A 13,627-nucleotide genomic window follows, 5' to 3' on the forward strand; every position below is an offset into this window, starting at 1 on the left:
TAAAGATTAGCTGTGTCTGTGTGAAGGGGACTGCTCAATATTCACTGGAGAATGTAATAATGACCCTGGTGCTTTTAAATTCACATTTGAAGCTCCAGAATCTTCTAAGATTTATCCCCAAAGACAAACAATAATATAAGATAGCATGGCTGCTATATAACAATGACTTTGAATTTATTGCTCTAGGATGAATGAATTCTTTTTTTTATCTACTTTAAATGTTTTTGTTTTTATTTTTTTATAGTATTTTTTTTTACAAATAGTTTATTGTCAAGTTGGTTTCCGTATAACACCCAGTGTTCATCCCCACAAGTGCCCTCCTCCATGCCCANTGGTCTTCCATTAAGTTCCTCCTAATCCTCCTATATGTGCAAACATATGGTATTTGTCCTTCTCTGCCTGACTTATTTCGCTCAGCATAACACCCTCAAGGTCCATCCATGTTGCTACACATGGCCAGATTGCATTGTTTCTCATTGCCATGTAGTATTCCATGGTATAGATAAACCACATCTTCTTGATCCATTCATCTGTTGATGGACACTTAGGCTCTTTCCATGTTTTAGCTATTGTGGAGAGTGCTGCTATGAACATTGGGGTACATGTGCTCCTATGCATCAGCATTTCTGTATCCCTTGGGTAAATTCCTAGCAGTGCTATTGCTGGGTCATAGGGGAGTTCTATTGTTAGTTTCCTGAGGAACCTCCACACTGTTTTCCAGAGGGGCTGTACCAGTTTACATTCCCACCAACAGTGTAGGAGGGTGCCCGTTTCTCCACATCCTCGCCAGCATCTAGAGTTCTCTGATTTGCTCATTTTAGCCACTCTGACTGGCGTGAGGTGGTATCTCAGTGTGGTTTTGATTTGTATTTCCCTGATGAGGAGGGATGCTGAACATCGTTTCATGTGTCTGTTGGCCATCTGGATGTCCTCTTTGGAGAAGTGTCTGTTCATATCTTCTGCCCATTTCTTCACTGGGTTGTTTGTGTTTCGGGCGTGTAGTTTGATGAGTTCCTTATATATTCTGGATATTAACCCTTTATCTGATATGTCATTTGCAACTATCTTTTCCCATTCCGTTGGTTGCCTATTAATTTTCTGGGTTGTTTCCTTGGCTGTGCAGAAGCTTTTAATCTTGATGAGGTCCCAATCGTTTATTTTTGCTCTTGATTCCCTTGCTTTTGGGGATGTGTCAAGTAAGAAGTTGCTGCGGTGGAGGTCAAGGAGGTTGTTTCCTGCTTTCTCCTCTAGGGTGTTGATAGTTTCCTGTCTCACGTTCAGGTCCTTTATCCATTTTGAGTTTATTTTTGTGCATGGTGTGAGAAAATGATCTAGTTTCATTCTTCTGCATGTTGCTGTCCAATTCTCCCAACACCATCTGTTAAAAAGGCTGTCTTTTTTCCATTGGATATTCTTTCCTGCTTTGTCAAAGATCAGTTGGCTGTATACTTTTGGGTCCACTTCTGAGTTCTCAATTCTGTTCCATTGGTCTATGTGTCTGTTTTTGTGCCAATACCATACTGTCTTGATGACGACAGCTTTGTAGTAGAGGCTAAAGTCTGGGATGGTGATACCTCCCGTTTTGGTTTTATTTTTCAGTATTACTTTGGCTATTCGGGGTCTTTTGTGGTTCCATACAAATTTTTGGATAGTTTGTTCTAGTTTTGAGAAGTATGCTGGTGCAATTTTGATTGGAATTGCATTGAATGTGTAGAGTGCTTTAGGTAGTAATGACATCTTAACTATATTTATTCTTCCTATCCATGAGCATGGAATGTTTTTCCATTTCTTTGTGTCTTCTTCAATTTCCTTCATAAGTTTTCTATAGTTTTCATCACACAGATCTCTTGTATCCTTGGTTAGGTTTATCCCTAGGTATTTTATGGTTTTTTTTGTGCAATTGTGAATGGGATCAGTTTTTTGATTTCTCTTTGTTGCTTCATTATTGGTGTATAAAAATGCAACCGATTTTTTTTTTAATTTCTTGGAGAGAGAGTGAGCGAGAGACAGCGTGAGCAGGGGAGGGTCAGAGAGAGNTTTAAAAATGCAACTGATTTCTGTATGTTGATTTTGTACCCTGCAACTTTGCTGAATTCTTGGATCAGTTCTAGTATAGGCTTCTGGTGGAGTCTATCGGGTTTTCTATGTAGAGTATCATGTCTTCTGCGAAAAGTGAAAGTTTGACTTCTTCTTTGCCAATTCTGATGCCTTTTATTTCCTTTTGTTGTCTGATAGCTGATGCTAGGACTTCCAGCACTATGTTAACCAACAGGGGTGACAGTGGACATCCCTGTCGTGTTCCTGATCTCGGGGGAAAGCTCTCAGTTTTTCCCCGTTGACAAAGATGTTAGCTGAGGGCTTCTCATAGATGGCTTTTAGGATGTTTAAGAAAGTTCCTTCTATCCTGACTTTCTCTAGAGTCTTTAATAAGAAGGGAATAGGCATCAAAGTTTTGCCTGATTTCTATAAAACCTACAGCCAGATGGGGTGGTGGTAGCTGAGCCAGCATGAGCAGATTGTATATACCAATGACACGGTGTGGTTGGCTGACTTGTGTGGAGCCAACAAGAGCAAGGATGGAGAGAGCAGCACNAGTTCCTTCTATCCTGACTTTCTCTAGAGTCTTTAATAAGAAGGGAATAGGCATCAAAGTTTTGCCTGATTTCTATAAAACCTACAGCCAGATGGGGTGGTGGTAGCTGAGCCAGCATGAGCAGATTGTATATACCAATGACACGGTGTGGTTGGCTGACTTGTGTGGAGCCAACAAGAGCAAGGATGGAGAGAGCAGCACCCTTAGGGAAGCCGATCATGGAAATGAAGGTCCTCACTCCCCAACATAGGACTTGTGTTTCCCAGTTCAGTGCCCTTGCCCCTTGCAGTGGTGTGTGTGGTGTCTCGGCCTCCCCTGCCCCCACCTCTCCCAGGGGCTGTGGACTTACATGACTGCTGGGGAAAAGAACATCCTGACCTACGACAGCCTCACAGTACCCACCTACTACAAAATACTGCGTATATACACAGGAAGTTTTAGCCTACATAAAAATCTTATGGTGAGCAATCCCATAATAGGCCATTTGAAAAGGGGATCCCTGGTCAATTTATACTTAGGCCAAAGCCAGTGGAATGAATACAACAATGTGTTTCACTGTCGATTCTCAGATCCCTTTAGCTTTAACAACCCTGGACTCCATGTAACCTGCATCTTTACCACAACCCACTTCCTGCCTGCCAGACACTTTACAAACCTGAGACCACAAGCCTCACACAACTTTTTGTTCAGGAAGCCAGAGTTCAGAGAGGGCCAGAAAACTTGTCTAGAGACATAGCCAGTTAGTGGAAGAGATAGGATCTGAACCCAGGTCCCCAAAGACCAAAGGGGCAGGAAAGGTCCTACTGAGGAAAGAGTTACATGCAGTAGTTTGTGTTGGACAAGGGAACTAAAGACTCTGTAAAGAAAAACACTGAGCCAATAGGAAACCCAGACAACCAAGGCAACGCTAGGTTTTACTGAGGAAGGTCCTAGTCGTCTCTGTTCAAGTAAAGGCATCGACAGGAGAGAGCTGGCACCAATCACGCTCCCCTCTTTCAGTTGCCACCACTGGCTTCCACGCATGTTGTTTTCCTTCTGGGCCAACAACCACACTCGTGCATTTGATTTTTATTTTCGGAAAGTTATCATTCAGCCCAGTTTGCCGAGCAGACTACATAATCAAGGCGTCTTAGACAATGTTAATCATGAAATCTTACCATCATCTGCAAAACGTAGGCTAGGCTGTTTATAAGAACACAAATGTCCTGAATCGGATCTTGGGAATTATTCACCATCGCCCACCAGAAAAGGGCAAAGTGGTGCCCTCCTGAAAATGTAGATCACTTTTCTTTAACTTTTTAATGTTTTATTTATTTTTGAGAGGGAGAGAGAGACAGCATGAGCAGGGGAGGGTCAGAGAGAGAGGGAGACACAGAATCCGAAACAGCCTCCAGGCTCTGAGCTAGCTGTCAGCACAGAGCCCAATGCGGGGCTCAAACCCACAAACCGTGAGATCATGACCTGAGCCAAAGTCGGTCTTAACCGACTGAGCCACCCAGGCACCCCCTGGATCACTTTTTAGGAAAGCTTCCCAAAACCTTAACAATTGTGGTTATGCTAATAGCTCTTTAGGTAACACAATCTGTGCTACGTCAGCTAGGAGTCAACGGGCCAGAAGTTGACAGGTAAATCACACCCTTGCTGTTGCTATTTGTGAGGACATCTTCACGTCCCAAACTGCTCCTCAGAGGCTCTTACCACTGTGTTCATACAGCAGTGCACACGTATGAAGAGACTTGCAACCAGTACTACACCAAATCGGCACAGTCAATACTGCAAGTCATTTTCAACGCAGAATGTCCATATATCCAGACTTTAACCATATGTGTGTGACAAAGCCAAGATATCCCACCATGCCAATAAAAAGTGGGAGGGGTAGTTTTAACACATCATTATATACGCTGTTATTATTTCTGGTGAAGACAGCGCAGCCCATACACATTTAGGGGCAGAGGAACCCTCAGATGTCGGAAGCCAGACCTGGAATTTCCAGGCCCCATCATGCGGGGAGCTTACCTTCTCCCCTGCCAGACACCTGCTAGTTGCGAATACGAAGTTCATTCCAATCGCTCTGCATTAAGAATCTCACTGCCCCTGACAGCCCACACGTGAAGATTCGCTGTGCCTGCGTGGCAGCACAGGGCCCATAAGGGGCTGCCCCGGTCCGTCCCCCAAAAGCCCTCATGATACTACTTATTTAACTACATTCGAGGAATTAGAGGGGAAGAGCTGAGGCAAGCAGGGAGTCTAATGTCCTCAAGCAGTCACTGCAACGCTGGTCATGCCACAAGCAGAGGAAGAAGCATGTGACCGAGCTCTAATCGCCTGTGCCTCACTCTTTGGCGTCTTCCCTCCAACGGGTCTTCAATGCCGACACCACCTGTCTGCAAAGGCTCTCAGGGTCTCTGTCTTAACCAAGTGGCTCAAGCTAGTTTTAATCTTTTCCATCAGGATCCCAATAGGATCCAGCTGCAAATAGATACCCTTGGGAATGCAGCAGCAGAGGAACCCAGGAAGATACAGAAACAGAAAGGTTGGGAGAAGTGGCCCCTGGTGTTGAGTTAGAGACCAAGGGTCCAGGCTGCTGCCAGCAGCGGGGTCACCAGCAGAGCCATCTTCGCGGAGACACTGGTGCCAGGGCTCCCGTTACACAGGTCACGCTGGCAGCAGTTGTACTGCAGCTTCTGAAGCCCTAAAGAAGTCGAGATGCGCTCGTAACTGCAGTCCGCAAACTTCCAGCACTGGTAGAAGTATGTTTTGGGCTCTGTGGGGGAGACACACACACAAGGATGAGCGAGCAAGTGGGTAAAGTTCTGCGCCTGCCTTTGAACTCTGGATCCTACTTGTTAGAATAACTCAGCTCTGTGGGGAAGTAGAGACATCCGGGCAAGAATACGTATCCTAGAGGCGCCGGGGTGGCTCAGTCGGTTAAGCATCCGACTTCGGCTCAGGTCATGATCTCACGGATGGTGGGTTCGGGCCCTGCATCGGGCTCTGTGCTGACAGCTAGCTCAGAGCCTGGGGCCTGTTTCGGATTCTGTGTCTCCCTCTCTCTCTGACCCTCCCCTGTTCACGCTGTCTCTCTCTCTCTCAGAAATAAAAAAAATGAATTAAAAAAAAAAAAAAGGAATACTTATTCCAGTCGAGCTGTAAAGGGGGATGATTCAGCAAATGAGGATGCGGCTCAAGACGGAATGTGTCCCTAAAATCAAAGTCTCGTGAGAGTCCGCACAGCTGTGTGTGGTGGGAGCCAAGAGGCGATTGTACTGAGGTTTTAGAGGTTTGCTAAGACTGTTAAACACATGCTCCCTTTGATCCAACAATCCTACTTCTAGAATTTGCTCTATGAAGTTCCTTGTGAAAAAAGGTTAAGAGAGATCCTCAAGAATGGTCATTGCAGGGGCGCCTGGGTGGCTCAGTCAGTTAAGCAATCAACTTCGGCTCAGGTCATGATCTCATGATTCGTGGGTTTGAGCCCCACATCAGGCTCTGTGCTGTCAGCCAACTCAGAGCCTGGATCCTGCTTCGGATTCTGTATCTCCCTCTCTCTCTGATCCTCCCCTGTTCACGCTGTCTCTCTCTCTCTTACAAAAAGAAACATTAAAAAATTAAAAAAAAAAAAATGGTCACTGCAGTACTGTAACAGTGAGAAGCTAAAAGAAAAATCAGTCCATTAATTAAAAAAAAAAAGACATTTGAAATCAGGGTAGAGTTCCATACAATGGGATTCCACATAGATAAGAAACCTATGTAGGCCTGCATGTGTTGAAGTGGAGTCTGAAGTGTTTTTAAGTTTATTTATTTACTTTGAAAAAGAGAGAGAGAGAGAGAGAGAGAGAGAGAGAGAGAGAGAGAGGATCCCAAGCAGGCTTCACTCTGACAGTGCTGAGCCTGATGCAGGGCTCAAACTCATGACCCGTGAGATCATGACGTAAGCGGAAATCTAGAGTCAGAAGCTTAACTGACTGAGCCCCCAGGTGCCCCCTCCCCCCGGTAAATATATCCAGGAGAAATGAAAACTATGTTCATACAGAAGCTCGTACATGAATGTTCATACTACTATTATTTAAAATAGCTAAAAAGTGGGACCCTGGCTGTCTCAGTTGGTTAAGCGTCCAACTCTGGCTCAGGTCATGATCTCACGGTCTGTGAGTTCAAGCCCCATGATGGGCTCTGTGCTGGCAGCTCAGAGCCTGGAGCCTGCTGCAGATTCTGTGTCTCCCTCTCTCTGCCCTGCTCACACCCTGTCTCTTTCTGTCTCTCTCAAAAATAAACATTTTTTTTTTTTTTTTACAAATAGTTTATTGTCAAATTAGTTTCCACATAACACTCAGTGCTCATCCCCATAAGTGTCCTCCTCTATGCCCATCCCCCCTCCTCAAAAATAAACATTTTTTTTTTTTTTTTACAAATAGTTTATTGTCAAATTAGTTTCCACATAACACTCAGTGCTCATCCCCATAAGTGTCCTCCTCTATGCCCATCCCCCCTCCTCAAAAATAAACATTTAAAAAAATAATAAAAAATAGCTAAGAAGTGGAGACCCAGATGTCCATTAATTGATGAATGGATAAATAAAATGTGGTCTATTCATACACTGGAATATGATTTGGCCATAAAAATGAATGGAAGTACTGAAAACGTGCAATAACACGGGTGAACCTTAAACACATTATGCTTAGTGAAAGAAACCAGTCACAAAGGCCACTAATACTGTAGGATTCAGTTTATATTAAATGTCCAGCACAGGCAAATCCATGGGGACAGCAGGGAGATTAGGAACCACAGGGTTATGTGGGAGGGAGGAATGGGAAGAGACTGCTCATGGGTAAGGGCTTTCTTTTCGGGATAAAACTATTCAGGAGTTAGGTATGACAGTTGCACAACCTTGTGAATGCACTAAAAGTCATTGCATTGTATTATTTTAAATTGTATGTGAATTATATCTCAATAGAATGGATGTAGGACAGGATGTAGAATGAGAGCCATCTGTGTAAATAAAGTGTATGTATGTATTTCTGGAAAAATTCCCAAGGAATTTAACAATGTTACCTTCACAGAAGATTATCTTTCATTTATATATTTCTTATGCACCAAGATTTTTAAAGTCATTGGATGCTTTTTAAAATATTTTAAACTTCATTTAAAAGTCCTTAGACTGTTCGGTAATACAGGAAGGTTTTTCCAAGAAAACACACCACTATGGTCCCAGTCTTTGCACACATAGAAAAATAAAGGCCAAAAGTATATATGCCAAGTATTTTATGGTTTTTTGTTTTTTTTTTGATATTCAGAAAAATTACGTTAAGGGAAAAACAATGCATTAGTTGAGAGGAATTACGGTAGGTTTTCCTCTCCAAAAATAACCGTTTATGTGCCAAGACTGTGTGCCAGACACTGGGGATATACAGACAGAGAAGGAATGGTCCTTGCCCTGGAATCACTTTATCTTCTGTGCTGGAAAGAAAAAAACAACAACCAGATACCGATTTCCTTATTAAAGGCTTGTAACTAACGTGATTTTATTCATAGCTGGGAACAAAACTACATTTTTAAAAAAAGCTTTATTTATTTTGAGAGAGAGAGAGAGAACAGGTGCACAGAAGCAGGGGAGGGTCAGAGAGAGAGGGAGAGAGAATCCCATGCAGGCTCCGCATCATCAGCATATCAAGTTGGGGCTCAATCTCATGACTTCGAGATCATGATCTGAGCTGAAATCAAGAGTTGGACACTTAACTGACTCAGCCACCCAGGTGCCCCCAAAACTACATTTATAACTGCAGATATAACTGTCCCAGCCTCCCCCTCAGAGGGGATGACTGGACTGAATTTTAATGAAGTTTGGTCAGGTGGCAGAGGCCGAACAGAGTGTTCTAGGGAGTCTAATTTCTTGGTCATAAGTATTTAGGAGATGCCTCCAATACTGAACTAGAGGATGCTGGAGAATAGGACAAGTTACTGCTTTACGTACTACTAATCAGGCACTGAACTAGAAAAACATTAAAGTTAGCAGAATTTTAATTAGGGGAGCCTAACAGCCTGGAGAGAGCAGAGAGCAATTTATTAATAATTGCTACCAATTAATCATTTACTTAATGTGTCCTGCAGTGAGCCAAGCACTCTACCTCAACGATCTTTTTAAAAAATTTTTTTCTTAATGTTTATTTTTGAAGGAGAGAGAGAGAGACAGAGTATGAGCTGGGGAGGGGCTAAGAGAGAGGGAGACACGGAATCTGATGCAGACTCCAGGCTCTAAGCTGTAAACACAAAGCCCAACACGGAGCTCAAACTCACGAACCATGAGATCATTACCTGAGCTGGAGATGGAGCTTAACCCACTGAGCCACCCAGGCGCCCCTCTATTTCAACAATCTTATTTGTGTAACAACCTCTAATGGTGAGCTTCTCCACAAAGCCTCTGTCAGAATCACCCAAATAAAGTGGATTATATCAGAGTCACTGGAATATTAGAGGTTCTCTTTCTGCTTGACGCTTCATCCCAGATCTCTCTGAAGATTCAGTTTGACTCTAATGTCACCAAGCAAGAGTCCCTAATTGTCCTCGGCACCTCTAAGCGTTCCCTTTGTTCAGAAGTTCATAATAGCAATGAAGGCTTGGCACTGTCACCAGAGGCTTCTGCCAGAGTCTAAGCACATGGTTGATAATGCCGGGAATGGCCAGGACACCAGTTAAAAACAGCCGAATTAACACTCAACACCTACTTCTCTTCTAGACTCACTCTGTACAGCACCATCATATGCATTTTCTCTTCTAACTGTCCCCCTGACCCCAGGAGAGCAAGAAGTATGCCCATTTTATCACTGGGGAAAATGTGGCTAGAGTTGCTGAATGATTTCTCCATTCGGGTACCTGACCTTTGACTCCTGTTTATGACAGTGTGCCCTGCCTCTCCCCGGAGATGTCAATCCAAGCTGGAGGCGGATTTTAGGTGCTCTGTTAGGATCTGTCTTACTGTGAAGTCAGAATAGCTCTAGTTTAAGAACTGCTATCACATGTCTGGCCGAAGTTTGGGGACTTCTGCTCATAAGAAGAAAAATATTTAAGATTCACATTTTTTTAAAAAAAGATTTTATTCTTTAGAGGACTTTTAGATTCACAGCAAAATTAAGCAGAAGTACAGGGTTCTCATTTAGCCCCCTGACGCCTCTGCGTCCACCCTAAAGAGCCTCCCCTGTTATCAACACGTCCCCCACCCCAGTGGTACGTTTGTTACCACCGGTGAACCTACATGGACTTATTACCATCCAAAGCCCATAACTGACATTTCGGTTCAATTGACTCTGGGTGTTGTATGCATATACGTTGTTGTATGTTGTTTGACATATACGTGGCACGCATCCACTAAAATAGTATCACACAGAGTAGTTTCATTGCCCTATAATGCTATGCTCCACCTTTTTTTTTTTAATGTTTTATTTATTTCTAGGAGAGAGAGAGAGAGACAGCATGAGCAGGGGAGGGTCAGAGAGAGAGGGAGACACAGAATCGGAAGCAGGTTCCAGGCTCCGAGCTGGCAGCCAGCACAGAGCCCGACGCGGGGCTCGAACCCACGAACCGCGAGATCATGACCTAAGCGAAAGTCGGACGCTTAACCGACTGAGCCACCCAGGCGCCCCTATGCTCCACCTTTTCATCCCTCCCTCCTTCCTGCCATCCCCTGGCAACCACTCACCCCTTTACCGTCTCCTTTTGCCTTTTCTAAAATGCCCTACCCTTAGAATGATATATCATGTAGCCTCTTCCGATTGGCTTGTTTCACTTAGTAATGGGTATTTAAATTTCCTCCATGTCTTTTCATGGCTTGATAGCTCATTTCTTTTTAGTCCACTGTCTGGATGTACTACAATGTACAGTTCATCTACCCATTCACTTACTTAAGGGCATCTTATTTGTTTCCAAATTTTGGCAACCATGAATAAAGCTGCTATAACTGTGTGCAGGTCAGAAGTTTTCAGCCCCTCTGGGTAAATGTTCAGGTACTGCTGAGTCATACAGTAAGAGTATGTTTCGCTTATGTAAGAAACTACCAAGCCACACCATTTGGCGCCCCCATGAGCAGCGAATGAGAGCTCCCATTGCTCCACATCCTTATCAGCATTTGGTGTTGTCAGCATTTTGGATTTTGGCCATTTTAATAGGTGTGTCCTGTTATTTACAGGAACCACTTTTTGCCCCCAAAGTTTATCTTTATTTGTGAGACAGACAGAGCAAGAGGGGGAGGGGCAGAGAGAGAAGGAGACAGAATCCCAAATAGGCTCCCTGCTATCAGCACAGAGCCTGATGTGGGGCTCAAACTCACAAACAGTGAGATTGTGACCTAAGCTGAAGTCAAGAGTCAGATGTTTAACTGACTGAGCCACCCAGGGGCCCCTACATGAACCACTTTTAAAAGCGGAACAATTAATTATAAGTTTTGGGTATCTCATGTATAGCATGGTGAATACAGTTACTAATACCGTACTGTATGCTTGAAATTTGCTAAGAGGATAGATCTTAGTGTTCACAACACACACACAAAAGGCAACCGTGTGAGCTGCTGGATGTGTTAATGAGATCACTGTGGTAATCATTTCACAGTGCATACAAATATCAAATCATTACACTGTATACCTCAAGTATACACAATTTTTATCTGTCAATTATTCTTCAATAAAGTTGGAAAATTTTTCAATAAAGTTTAACAATCCACGGGATTTGAGAACTGGAAAAAAGATTTTAGCTCTACTTCCCTCCTTCCCTCTCCTCCTCACCTCTACCATCCAATGCACACATTAAATTTCACAAATGAAAAAACACAGGCAGAAGGAACGTACTGGAGGCAGGACAGAGATGGGAGACGGGAGCTCCTAACTGCTAATCTGATTCTTACTCTACACATAATGTTGCCTTTATTCTCTCATTTGGAAATCACACTTTTTGTGGGGGTGGAGGGATGTGATCTAAGACACAGATGATTAATGTTAACTTGATGCATGTGCTCATACATAACTGGTATTCAGATATCTGCGGAGTGAGTGCCTATGTTCTCTCCAGGGGCCTTACTGTGCTTTCTATACTAACAGTGAATTATCATGGTCCCTCCATATCGAGGTGGAGGACCTGTCCCTCTACACAATCAAGGACCCTACAATGTAGGGCTTGGAATTTTGGCCACATTCCAGGAATTTACACCAAAATTATCAGATACTCCAATCTGATGGGATAATTCTGATTTGTCCTTACTTATTGCAGGATTTCTCCTTTCTAGGCAAATTAATCTTCTTCTCTCCTTTCTATCAGGTTTTTCTGAACCTGTGGGTCTCCTGAGCCTTTGAGGCATTCACCTGACAATGTTCAATATTCTTTGATGCTGACACTGGAAAGGCTTTATGGTACAGCGTAGAGGAAGAGAATAGCCTTGAAGGGTGTTTTTATTTCTCTCTTAGATGACAGTTACTACTTGTTGAATACAAGTCTAACGAGAATGCATGGGGCACTCATCTTTTCCCAGGCCCTCCTCATCCCATCACAGTTAAGAGACAGGGAAGGGGCAGGCTCTTACCGGCTTCAATGTAGAGACACGCGTCAAGATTCGACGAGCAGGTGGCGGTCTTAGTGCAGTTTTTAGTCGCTTGTGAAATACAGTTGTAGCAGGTCAGGCTGTGGCCTAAAATCAGAAAGAAACCCTGTCAGGACTTGTCAGAGCAGCACTGACTTGCCCTCCTGCTGGAAGGAGGCCTACCGTCTGCACTGGAATGGGACAGGGGCCCGAAGCTCAGTGTGCTCCGTTCCCACACTATCTGTAGCAGGTCTATTTCTCCAACCTCAAACTATAATCCCAGCAGTACTTTTTTAATTTTTTTTTAATGTTTTTTATTTATTTCTGAGAGAGAGTCAGTATGAGCAGGGGAGGGTCAGAGAGAGAGGGAGACACGGAATCCAAAACAGGCTACAGGCTCTGAGCTGGCAGTCAGCATGGAGCCTGACATGGGGTTCGAACCCATGAACCATGAGATCGTGACCTGAGCCGAAGTCCAACCGACTGAGCCACCCAGGCGCCCCCCAGCAGCATTTTTTGTACCCTGATACAAGTACAAAAGGAATTTACGTGTGTCAAAATCCCTAGAACTATGCAACTGAGAAGCTTCCTTTTCCCTTCAACTAGAAGTGATTTTTAAAAAGTGATTAATTTGGATTGATGGATTAAAAGGAAATAAACTAACAGAATTCTATAAATCAAGAGAATAAACTAATAGAATTCTATAAATGCCTTACAGGCAACGGATACTCTCTGATCACATTCTCATAGATCGATAATCAGTTATTTGGCAGTATCTGTCTTTGTAAAAGAACATTTTCGAAGATGAAATGTGTAAAGTCTTATAGAAGACCAAGTGTGGGTTTTAGAACCCAAACGCTCACTTGCAGTTCTAAGGCCAAAGCCTACATCTATCCCCAGGAAAAGGGAATCTTCCAGAAGGCCAGAAGAAAGTGGCTCCTCACTATCTGAGCATATAATAGGAGTCAAGCTCTCTATAGCATATTAAATGGCCCACGTTGGCCATCCCTGGTGTGAAATCCCACCTAGCAGAAGACCCTCGATCTGTGAAGGTTCCAGATTAACCTTTGAAAGGTCAGTCCAAATAACCCTCTCCCACCACTCTGTTTACAGATGAGGAGAAAGATGCCTGGAGCCAGTCCCCCACATGTGGGCAGTTAGCCCACTCTGCCTCTTCCCTCCCAGTGATGGCGTTTGTTGCCCCCGTGTAGGAGGGGAGCCACAGTGAGAAGGGACAAAGATGCAGTTTTTCTGCAGTCCCCTCCCTGCCCCGGATGCAGGTACACACGCCTGAGAGGGCAGAATGGAAGAGGGAGGTATGTTCTGGCTTGGATCCTGGAGACGGCCATTTGGTTGAATCTTCTCCTGGCTAGAGCCAGAGTTCATCTGGCTTCCTCTTCTTCTTCTTTTTAATGTTTATTTCTTTTTAATGTTTATTTATTTATTTTTGAGAGAGAAAGAGATAAAGCAGTGAG

At 43.7% G+C, this 13,627-nt stretch overlaps 1 protein-coding gene across 3 annotated transcripts in view; it reads right to left on the bottom strand.

Moving 5' to 3' along the window:
- Positions 1-3,645: 3,645 nt before the first annotated feature.
- CD59 (CD59 molecule (CD59 blood group)) overlaps positions 3,646-13,627 on the bottom strand; it is a 22,100-nt gene continuing 12,118 nt past the window's right edge. For all 3 annotated transcript variants that reach the window (XM_077777490.1, XM_077777491.1, XM_077777489.1), the window contains exons 3-4: positions 12,156-12,260; positions 3,646-5,357 (exon numbers count right to left, since the gene is read on the bottom strand). In XM_077777490.1, the coding sequence (XP_077633616.1) occupies positions 5,155-5,357; positions 12,156-12,260 (308 nt within the window). In that variant the 3' untranslated portion in view covers positions 3,646-5,154. The remainder of the gene's footprint in view (positions 5,358-12,155; positions 12,261-13,627) is intronic.

Source organism: Crocuta crocuta, unplaced genomic scaffold (genome assembly GCF_008692635.1).
Source record: "Crocuta crocuta isolate KB4526 unplaced genomic scaffold, BGI_CrCroc_1.0 scaffold384, whole genome shotgun sequence".
In the NCBI taxonomy this organism is placed as follows: Eukaryota; Metazoa; Chordata; class Mammalia; order Carnivora; family Hyaenidae; genus Crocuta; species Crocuta crocuta.